Source organism: Elephantulus edwardii, unplaced genomic scaffold (genome assembly GCF_000299155.1).
Source record: "Elephantulus edwardii isolate Elephantulus edwardi_28Jun2011 unplaced genomic scaffold, EleEdw1.0 scaffold00032, whole genome shotgun sequence".
NCBI classification, from domain to species: Eukaryota; Metazoa; Chordata; class Mammalia; order Macroscelidea; family Macroscelididae; genus Elephantulus; species Elephantulus edwardii.
The window spans coordinates 9,102,484-9,112,976 of record NW_006399782.1 but is presented as its reverse complement, the minus strand read 5'-3'; the positions used below and the strand labels follow the sequence as shown (position 1 = coordinate 9,112,976).

At 42.9% G+C, this 10,493-nt stretch overlaps 1 protein-coding gene across 2 annotated transcripts in view; it reads left to right on the top strand.

The window, feature by feature from the left end:
* The first annotated feature begins 3,534 nt into the window (after positions 1–3,534).
* Positions 3,535–10,493, top strand: part of CASR (calcium-sensing receptor) — a 72,522-nt gene continuing 65,563 nt past the window's right edge. The window contains exons 1-2 of one of the 2 annotated variants that reach the window (XM_006884238.1): positions 3,535–3,732; positions 6,450–6,756. In XM_006884238.1, coding sequence (XP_006884300.1) covers positions 3,548–3,732; positions 6,450–6,756 — 492 coding nt within the window. In that variant the 5' untranslated portion in view covers positions 3,535–3,547. The remainder of the gene's footprint in view (positions 3,733–6,449; positions 6,757–10,493) is intronic. The other variant, XM_006884237.1, reaches the window with a different exon arrangement.

Genomic DNA, 10,493 nt, shown 5'->3' with positions numbered 1-10,493 from the left:
CTTGCTGCAGAGGGTCAAGGACTGCAGCCTTCAATATGGATTGAGGCTCAATGTCAAGAATTCAAAGATTCTCACCATTGGACCAATTGGTGGCATAAGGATGGATGGTGAAGAGATTGAGATTGTTCACAGCTTTAGTCTGTTTAGCTCCACAATCAACACTCTTGGCAGCAGGAGCCAGGAAATTAAAAGACATATTGTGATGGGAAAGTCTGCTGTTAGGGACCTCTCTAACGTACTGAAGAGCAGCGGTGACTGTCTGGAGACTAAGGTGCGTCTGATACAGGCCATGGTCTTTGCAATCACTTGTTATGCATCAGAAAGTTGGCCAATGACTAAGGAGGATAGAAGGAGAATTGATGCCTTTGAGCTTTGGTGTTGGAGAAGAGTATTGAGGGTTTCATGGACTGCTAAGAAAGCAAACAGATTCATCCTGGAGAGGGTTAAACCAGGCGCCTCCTTGGAGGCAAGGATTCTGAGGCTTTGTCTGACATACTTTGGTCATGTTGTAAAGAGAGACCAGTTCTTGGAGAAGGACATCATGCTTGGAAGGGTGGAGGGACGGTGCAGGAGGGGAAGGCCCTCTATGAGGTGGGTTGATTCAGTGACTGCGGTAATTGGGATGGTTGTGTCGGAGACGATGAGATTGGCACAGGACAGAACAAAGTTTAGGGCTGTTGTACATAGGGTCGCTATGAGTCGCAAGTGACTCAATGGCACATAACAATAACAACAACAATCCTAGCCATAAAGCCTTTCCCCTAGATCCAGCTATTGAGTTTTGTAGAATATAATCTGACCCATGGGAGCTTTGGTATCCTAGTGGCAAGAAACTGCGCTGCAATCCCAAAGGCACATGGTTTGAGGTCACCAGCCACTCGATGGGAGAAAGATGGTCAATCTCCTCCCGTGCAATTAATTGCCTACCTCTGAAAGTCCCACTGAGGGGGTCAGCTATTGGTCAGTTGCCAACTCTATGGTCAACAACAATCTGATCTTTCATTTACCTGAATCCTTTTAAGTTGTTGTTGTTGTTAGGTGCTGTCAAGTCTAGTACAATCCGTACAAACCCTATAAACAACAGATCAGAACCCTGTCCTATCCTGTACCATCTTCACACTTCTGACACACGAGAGCCCATTGTGGTGCTCACCATGTAAATTCCTGTGGTCTAGGGTCTTCCTCTCCTTTCCCAACCTGCTACCTCTCTGAGCATCATGTCCTTCTCCAAGGAATAGCACCTCTTAGCAACATACTCAAAGTGTGTAAGGCAGAGCCTCATTATCCTTGTCTCTAAAGAGCACACTGGCTGCACCCTCTAAAAGACATATTTGTTTGTTCTTTTGTCAGTCCATGGGATGTCCAGTGCTCTTTCCCAGCACCACAGCTCAAAGGCATCGATTCTTCTTTTGTCATCCCTATTCATTATCCAACTCTCAGATGCATTGCAAGTGATCAGAAAGACCATGGCCTGAATTTGGTGCCTTAGTCTTCAAACTGACATCTCTACTTCTCAATAATTTGGAGAGGTCCCTAACTGCAGACTTTCCCAGTGTGATATGTCTCCTGATTTCCTAACTGCTGGCACCAAGGGTGTTAATGGTGGATCCAAGTAAAATGAAGTGGTTGACAGTTTCAATCTTTTCTCCATCTGTCATGATGTTGCTTTTCAGTCTCTTTGTTTTCTTGACATTGAGAAGCAATACACATTGAAGGCTATGTTCTTTGGTCTTCTGCAACAAGTGCTTCAAGTCCTCCTCACTTGCAGCAAGCAAAGTTGTGTCATCTGCATAATGCAGGTTATTGATGAGTGTAATCTGTGATGAATAATCCTTGTAAGGGCTACTGCAAAAACAGAGTATCAAACTATAAACTAGAACCAAAGATATGTGGTAAGGAAACATAAAAAAGGGGGTACCATAGTGGCCTATTTGTAAGAAGCTGTGCTGCAATCCCAAAGGCACCTGGTTCAATTCCAGCTACTTCACAGGAGAAGGATCTCATCCTATGCAATTTGCTGCTTCTGAAAATCTGCTGGAGGGTCAGCTACAAATCATTTCCCACTCAATGGTTCACAACAACAACATAGTAAATGTATGGAATACTAAATATCCCACAGACTGCCAAAAGAACAAATCTGTCTTGGAGGAAGTGCACCCAGGGTACTTCTTAGAGGCAAATATGGTGAAACTTCCATCTCATACTTTGCCATCTTGTCAGGAAGGGCCAGGCCTTGGAAAAGACATCATGCTGGGAAAAGTGGAGGGTCATCGAAAGAACAGGAAGCCTCTCTGCAAGGTGTATTGATGCAGTGACCTAAGCAATGGGCCCTACTGTGGCAGAGATGATGAGAATGGCACAGACAGGGCAAGGTTCAGATCTGTTGTTCATAGAGTCGCTATGACTCATAGTCAACTCAGTGGCACCTAAAAACAATAGTCTGTTTATTTTAGTAAAGAGTGAAAACCTTTAAGGACTTTGTTTGGTTAAAATTAAAATTTAAACTTAAATAATGACTTATTCTATATTTAGAACATTGTTGTTGTTATGTACCATTGAGTTGCCTGCAACTCATAGCAACCCTATGTACAACAGCCCTAAACCCTGCTCTATCCCTTGCCAATCTTATTGTCTCTGACGTGCCCATCCCGTTACCCCATCATGGAATCAATCCATCTGATCGAGGGTTTTTCTCTCCTGCACTGTCCCACCACCCTCCCAAACATGATTTCCCTCTCCAAGGACTGATCCCTCCTTGCTAAATAAATAAGAACTGCTAACACTAGAGGGAACTCTGCTGGCCTAGTGGGTAAAGAAATTGCTGTCTACCTAAACACAAGTGGTTCGAATTCACCAGCTGCTCTGCAGAAGAAAGATGAGCAGTCTCCTCCTATGTGATTTACAGTCTCTGAAAACCCACTGGGGCGTTAGAGTCAGTTCTAGCTCAATAGCATTGAATTTCAGTTGAGCTGATCATGAGACTGTGTATTATTCACACAGAAGAAAAAAAATATTATAATTCAGTGGCTACAATAGTTGAGGTCTTAGCTTGTGAATGGCCAGTTTCAAATGTAATCTCTAGTAACAAAGAACAGCCCTTTTCAGACATGGAAGGTTGACGTTTTCTGTCTTCAGTCTACTGAAGAAAATGTTTCTAGAAAATTGTTTTCTCTAGAAAAATGTTTCTCTGAGCTGTAGCCTCCCCTGCTGCTACACCCAAGCACTCTAAATGAATGTTCTGAGCTACTTGTTGCAGCAATCATGGCAAGAGGGGATTTAGGCTTAGCTGAACTCATTTTGTTTCTTTCTTCTTTTAGCAAGCATCTAACATGATGTGGCTTCTAAACACCCAAGGACCACCCGCCTTTCTTGTCTGCAATGGAGAAGCCAGAAATGGAAGTTCAAACATCACCGCATCTATTGTGTTAATAATCGCTCTGTAGACATGTACCCCCACTGCATGGAGTAAACCACAACGGAGCGGTAAAGCTCTTGGGCCCCTAAACCGCCATCCCTCTGCCTCACCCTCCTGGAGAAGAGGCCAACAATGGCTCTTTACTGCTGCTGTTTGATCCTCTTAGCATTTGCCTGGTGCTCTTCTGCCTATGGGCCTGACCAGCGAGCCCAGAAGAAAGGGGACATTATCCTTGGGGGTCTCTTTCCTATTCATTTTGGAGTAGCAGCCAAAGATCAAGATCTAAAATCAAGACCAGAGTCGGTGGAATGTATCAGGTAAGGAAAGAAGCCGAGTCTGAAGTTTCTTATCCGAGGGCTTGGGGGCAAGCTACACCAAGCCCAAAATCATACTTTTGTCAAAGTTGATTCACTTTTTAAAAAAAATAAGTACTGGTAATCATCCAGAAAGCTTATTTTCTTTCCCTTTAAAAAAAAAAATTTTCTTTCCAAAATGTCAGGAATGTTGAGTAGAAAACTCCACGACCTCTACTCTGTCATTTGGTAGCTGAATCACCATTATTCACCTGGCAGACGTGTTGCTTAATCGAAGACTAATAGCTAGAGGGAAAATTATTGTCATTCTTACCAGCTTGAGTCATAAGATCCCCGCTGACTTTAAGTGCCCCAAATGATTCATAATATCAGAGTATTGACTGCCTCATACTTATTTTTATTTATTTTTTTAAAAGTATTTTAAAATTCACAATTGTTGGTGAGATGCTTCTCTAAAAGCAGTCCTTGGTGTTTTAGAATTTCTGCTATCAGAACATCTTAGGCAGATCTAAAATATGTTGCTCATTGTGATTTAAACTGTGGGAGGTGCACAGAATATCTCTAAATCTCATTTGATATTTAGTCATTCGAAATCTTCAGCCATTTAAAGATAGCTACCATGTCCCCCCCTAAATCTTTTCTTCTCCAGTCAAGTCATTCTAGTTTACACAATAATTCTTCCATGACATGATTTCCAGGTCTTCCACTATCTGCCCGCCCTCTGTCCACATGCTCCCTAATTTATCAGGGCCCCTTTCCAGTGCGGCATCCAGAACCAGGCACAGCTCCTTCAAAGAAGAACAAACGGAACTGTGTGTGGCCTCCTCTGACGGGGCCATTTCACATCAGAGACCATTACTACACCCCACATCTTGACCTACTACTGTCTGAGAGGAACTGGAACTTTCTCTCAGGGTTTAAGAACTTCTAGAAAGGACCCAGCACTTTCCCCTGGTCTTTCCAATAGCTGGAAAATAACCATGAAAACTAGAAAATTTCAACAAAGCTGGGTTTGTATATATATTCTAACAAGAGCATATTAGACCACAATTTTTCTTATGAATACAGAAAAACTATGCACAGAATTTCCCTGATGTGAATTCTATTTTCACACAGTCCACACGGATGAATATCTTCTATGTTGTATGCTTTTAGACAGCATTGTAATGATGCCATTTTAAAATCGTGTTTATAAAAAAGATGGAACCAATTTAATAGTATAGATGATGTTTTATGTAAGATAAAATCCTACAATATCTCATAATAACCTCTCTAGTTTAATGTAAACAATTATACTAATGAAGGAGACATAAATAAATATTAGATAAAAAGGAAAGACCACACTAAAAGTCAAATGCAAGGACCTTTAGGAACCAGAATGATATGGGGGAATGTACAAGCGGCACTTTTCATCTTTATTCATTCAACTCAAGTATCAAACTCTGAGAAATGAAGGGAGATCCTGGTGAGATGTTCCCTTTTCTCATTTGGACATGGGTCCACTAGTTCAGCACACTTGTTGAGCTGTTAGATGAACTCCGGTGGTACAGTGTATAGCACATTGTGTGCTAACCCAAAACTGCATCTCTGGCAGTTCAAATCCACCAGTAGCTCTGACAGAGAAAGGTGGGCAGTCTCCTCCCCTTCCAAGTTAAACCCTCAGAAACACGACAGAGGGTCTCTGTGAATTAGAACCAGCTCTCAAGGACAGTGAGTTTTTAATTTCATTGAACCTTCATTATGGGCCAACACCTAGAGTTCTGAGAACTGTGTCACAGATCCTATTTCTCTTTGTTCTTTTGCTTAATTTTGTTAAAATTGGTTTTCTTCTTTGAAAAGCAGGGTATGATTTTTTATAAAAGGGATGGGGAAAGATTAAAATAAGCAAAAGAACTGTTTTTAAACTCATTCATCTAGAAATAACCATTGTTTGTGTGTAGCCTTCATGAGCATTTATGTGTTTGAGTTTTGGTTTACAAAAAAATTAGGTCACTCATGTCTTTTTCCCCTTTGACCTTCAGGAACATCATGATCTCAGTCTATAACCACAAAGCAGAGGCTGGTTTTTTTTTTAAGTTCCCACAGTAGTAAAATCCTCATCTAATTTCTATTTCTTCTGGACTTTTCCCTTTTTAAATTTGTCTATTACTGTTTTTAAAGTGTTTCAGAGCCATTTCAAATTCTGTGTTATATGAAGCAGATAGAAACTATTACTTATATTACCAATAGCAATCTTTGTTTTTATTACACACATATATAAAATTTATTAATATATATACATATATTTATAAAATTTTATTACTATAAGTCTGTGAGAAGAATCTCTGGTGGCCTTGTGGGTAAGGAGTCATACTGCCAACCTAAAAGTAGATGGTTCAAATCCACTAGCTTCTCCACAGGAAAAAAAATTGGCCAACTGCTTTCCTTGGATTTATAACCTTCTTAAATCCACTGCAGAGTCAGCTATGATGAGTTGGTTCCAACTCAGTGGCACATAACAAGAAGTCTGTGAGAGGCACTATGCTCAGAATTTTTTATCTCATTTCATCATCTTGAAACGCATCCCATTGAGGGATATAATCTCCCTATTTCTTTTACATAGGAGACTTTGAGGCTCAAAGAGTCCCATGCCACAAAACCCAGAAGCATCAGAGCCATCCTCAAACCCACCAACTCAGTTGTTGGGCCTCACAAAATCTTCTGTGTCTTCTTTCTTCCAGGTATAATTTCCGTGGCTTTCGCTGGTTACAAGCGATGATCTTTGCCATTGAGGAGATAAACAGCAGCCCAGCCCTCCTCCCCAACATGACACTGGGATACAGGATTTTCGACACCTGCAATACCGTTTCCAAGGCCTTGGAGGCCACCCTAAGTTTCGTTGCCCAGAATAAAATCGATTCTTTGAACCTTGACGAGTTCTGCAATTGTTCCGAGCATATCCCCTCTACTATCGCTGTGGTGGGCGCAACCGGCTCAGGCATCTCCACGGCCGTGGCGAACTTGCTGGGGCTCTTCTACATCCCTCAGGTTAGCTGGACAGGGGGGGAGAGGGCTGGAAGCCGGCTCTCGGGAGGGTTCTGTGGCCAGCAACGAATGCATTTCATTATCTGCTCATTCCTGACTTAACACTGGCACAAGAGACCTTTCAGTCAAGCAAGGCACTGTACTAAACAATCTCATTGAGAATTTCTGAGACCCCACTCATCTTCCAAGCTGACAGGCATAGATAATTCAAAAGACCTTGTGCTAACATATAACCAAAGCAGTAGTCATTCAGTGGTAATAAATGGTTACCTTGTGTGCGGAAGTTCCAGGTTTAATGTTCAGCCAGTGTTCCTCAACCACAGTCACCACCTGTCTGTGGAGACATGTTATCAGGTTGAAAAACAGGCTCCAGGGAAGCTTCCTGACCAAGACAGACTAGGCTGGAAAGTCTGCTGATCCATAGTTATACATAGAGGAATTTTTCTTTTACTTTTCGGAGAGAGGAGTGAACTTGGGGGTGGGGAAGGGGTGTCAGGGAGAAAAATGCAACAATGAATGAATGGAAATCCAAAATTTCTGTACATGACCATTAAAATTAATAAAAGAAAATGAAAAGGAACGGGGGTGGGGGGATCAGCCAATGAGAACTCTGTCCAGTTCAAAGGTGTTTCAAGTCAGGGGCTGAATTGCTGGTGGCTAACATTTTTTTTTACTAAGAGCAATGGTGTCTCTCTGGAGACTAAGGTGCACATGATACAGGCCATGGTCTTTGCAATCACTTGTTATGCATCAGGGAACTGGACAATGACTAGGGAGGATAGAAGGAGAATTGATGCCTTTGAGCTGTGGTGCTGGAGAAGAGTATTGAATGTACCCTGGACTGCCAAGAAAACAAACAGATTCATCCTGGAGAGGGTTAAACCAGGCTACTCCTTGGAGGCAAGGATTCTAGGGCTTCGTCTGACATACTTTGGACATGTTGTAAGAAGAGACAGGTCCTTGGAGAGGGACATCATGCTTGGTAGGGTGGAGGGACAGTGCAGGAGGGGAAGACCCTCTTGAGGTGGATTGATTCAGTGACTGGGTTAATAGGGATGGGTGTGTCAGAGGCAATGCGATTGGCATAGGATAGAGCAGGGTTTAGGGCTGTTGTACATAGGGTTGCTATGAGTTGCAAAGACTCGGCAGCACATAACAACAAATTCACACTTGGAGCCCCATTAATTTGTCTATATTACCAAAACGATTTGATTGGATTCTTTTTTATTTTAAAATAGTTTTACATTTACACAATTATTGTGAAGTTTGCATTAATACAAAGAGTTCTTCTTTTTTTTTATTTTTTTTCTATAATTATATTTTATTAATTTTCATAAACATTTACAGAGATTTTGGGCTTCCACTCATTCATTGTTGCACTATTCTCTCTACCCTCCTCCCAGTTTGTTCTTGTCCAAATGCCACAGTGCTTGTCAAAGCCAGTTCTGATTAATCTTCTTTGTCAGTGTATCCTTTGCCATTCCCTATCACTCCTCCCTGAGAGAGACTTCACCCTGAGTCATAAGGAAAAGGGGACGGCGTATTCTCTTAGCTACTTCCTGCTGAAAAGGGACGCTGTGGGTTTCAGGGTGAAGATCTTCTCTCACTACTCTAAAGGGCCCCTTTGGCAGTAGGAAACACATAGACTATTATGGAGATTGATTTTGGAATTCAGATGCACTCTTATTGATTGTGCTTGGCTGTACATGTACATATCCTTCAAGATGTATCATGGGGGTGTTGCAACCTAGAAGACACAAATTTGACTAACAAGTTATAAGTACATGAGTCCAAAAATTATGGAAAAGTAAAAGAAAAGATTCTTTCATTGTTTTACAAACCCTCCCCCAGGTCCCCTCCACCATGCAGCCCTCGCTCTAGTCTCCTGTGATGACAGAAATACCCAGTTACATCTCTCTTTTAGACGGTTCTCTCCCTCCTCTGCTTCAGTGCAGTATACATTATTGAACCCATCTTACTCAGTGTCTCCCTAACCCCAAGGACAGTCCCATTCTACAACAGTGGCATCATGTAATATTTGTCCTTTTGTGACTGGGATATTTCACTCAGCATAATGTTCTCCAGAGTCAACCATTTTGAATAATATTGCATGAGTTCCTTGTTTTTTAATGCAGCATAGTATTCCATTGTGCGAATATACCACAGCTTCTCTAGCCATTCATTTGTTGATGGGCACTTAGGTTGTTTCCAACTCCTTGCTATTGTGAACAAAGCTGCAATAAACATGAGTTCTTCTATACTCTGCACCCAGTTTCCTCTCTTATTGACGCCTTATTTTAACAAGGGAGCTCTGCTGACCTTGTAGGGCATTACACTACTAACCCCAACATGACACCTCTCCAAGGACTCAAATCCACCAGCCTTTCCACAGGAGAAAGATAGGCAGTCTCTTCCCGTGCAATTTACAGCCTCAGAAACCTATTAGAAGGTCAGCTATGTGTCAGTTCCAACTCAGTGGCAATGAGGGAGTGCACATGTGTTTATTTTGTAGTTGTTAAGTGCCATCGAGTCGCAGGCGACTTATAGCGACCCCATGAAGGAGAGTCCTCAACACCTGTGTGTCTCTCATCCTCTCTCCAGGCTCATAGGGTTTCCGGAGGCAAGCTGTTAAGGAAGTGGATGCTGCTCCTGCTTCCGATGTGTTTATTTTAGCATTGTATATTTGTCATCGTTATTGTTGTTAACTGCCATCAAGTACTCTCCAACTCATAGCAATCCTATATACAGCGGAACAAAGTCCTGCCTGCTCCAAAGCCACGCCTCCAGCCCTGGGGAGCCTGAGCCCATTGCTGCAGCCACCCTGACAGTCTGTCTCATTCACGCTCTTCCTCTTATTCATTGACCCTCTGCTTTACTAAGATGATTTCTTTCTTGAAGCACTAGTCCTTCCTGAAGAGCTAGTGTCCAAAGTATGTAGAATGAAGTCGTACCATCCTCACTTCTAATGAGCATTCTGGCTGTACTTTCTCCAAGTCAGATTTGCTCGTTTTTCTGAAATTCAATATTGTTCATCAACACCATAAAGCAAATATTTCAGATGCATATGACGGTATTCGGGAGCTCTACTGGCTTAGTTGTAAGGAATTTTGCTGCCAATGCAAACGGTTCACAGTTCAAATCCACCAGATGCTCCGCAGGAGACAGATGAACAGTCTTCTCCCATGCAGTTTACTGCCACTAAAAACTACATTTCCCAGAAGGCCTCACTCAGGGTCCCAGGAGAGCGCATGTGTGCCCATGTGCGCTCCTGAACCTGAGGCCAGGCCTCACATGCCTTCAAACAAAATGCACCTAGTCATGTGAAGGCAACCTCACCACTGCTCCCCAGAACCACCCGCTCACAGCCAGCCATCTCCCCAGCTCACACCCCACCGTGCACACAGGTCTCCAAACTGTTCTCCCACTAAAACACCCAGAATGTTCTGTCTGGAGCGAGATGGAAAGGGGGCAGGGTTGCTGCAAGGAGTGATAGAGGATATGATCCACACTGTCGAGTCTCCTCTGGTCTGCTTAGGGATTGGAGAGGGGCAGTAAAGCCTGCTCTCAAAAGCGCAGGGCCCTGTCCAGGTCTCAGTGCCAATGTCACCTTCTCTAAGAAGCCTCCAAGCAAAAAAAAAGGGGGAGGGAGGGAGGAAGGGAGGAAGGGAGGAAGGGAGGAAGGGAGGAAGGGAGGAAGGGAGGAAGGGAGGAAGGGAGGAAGGGAGGAAGGGAGGAAGGAA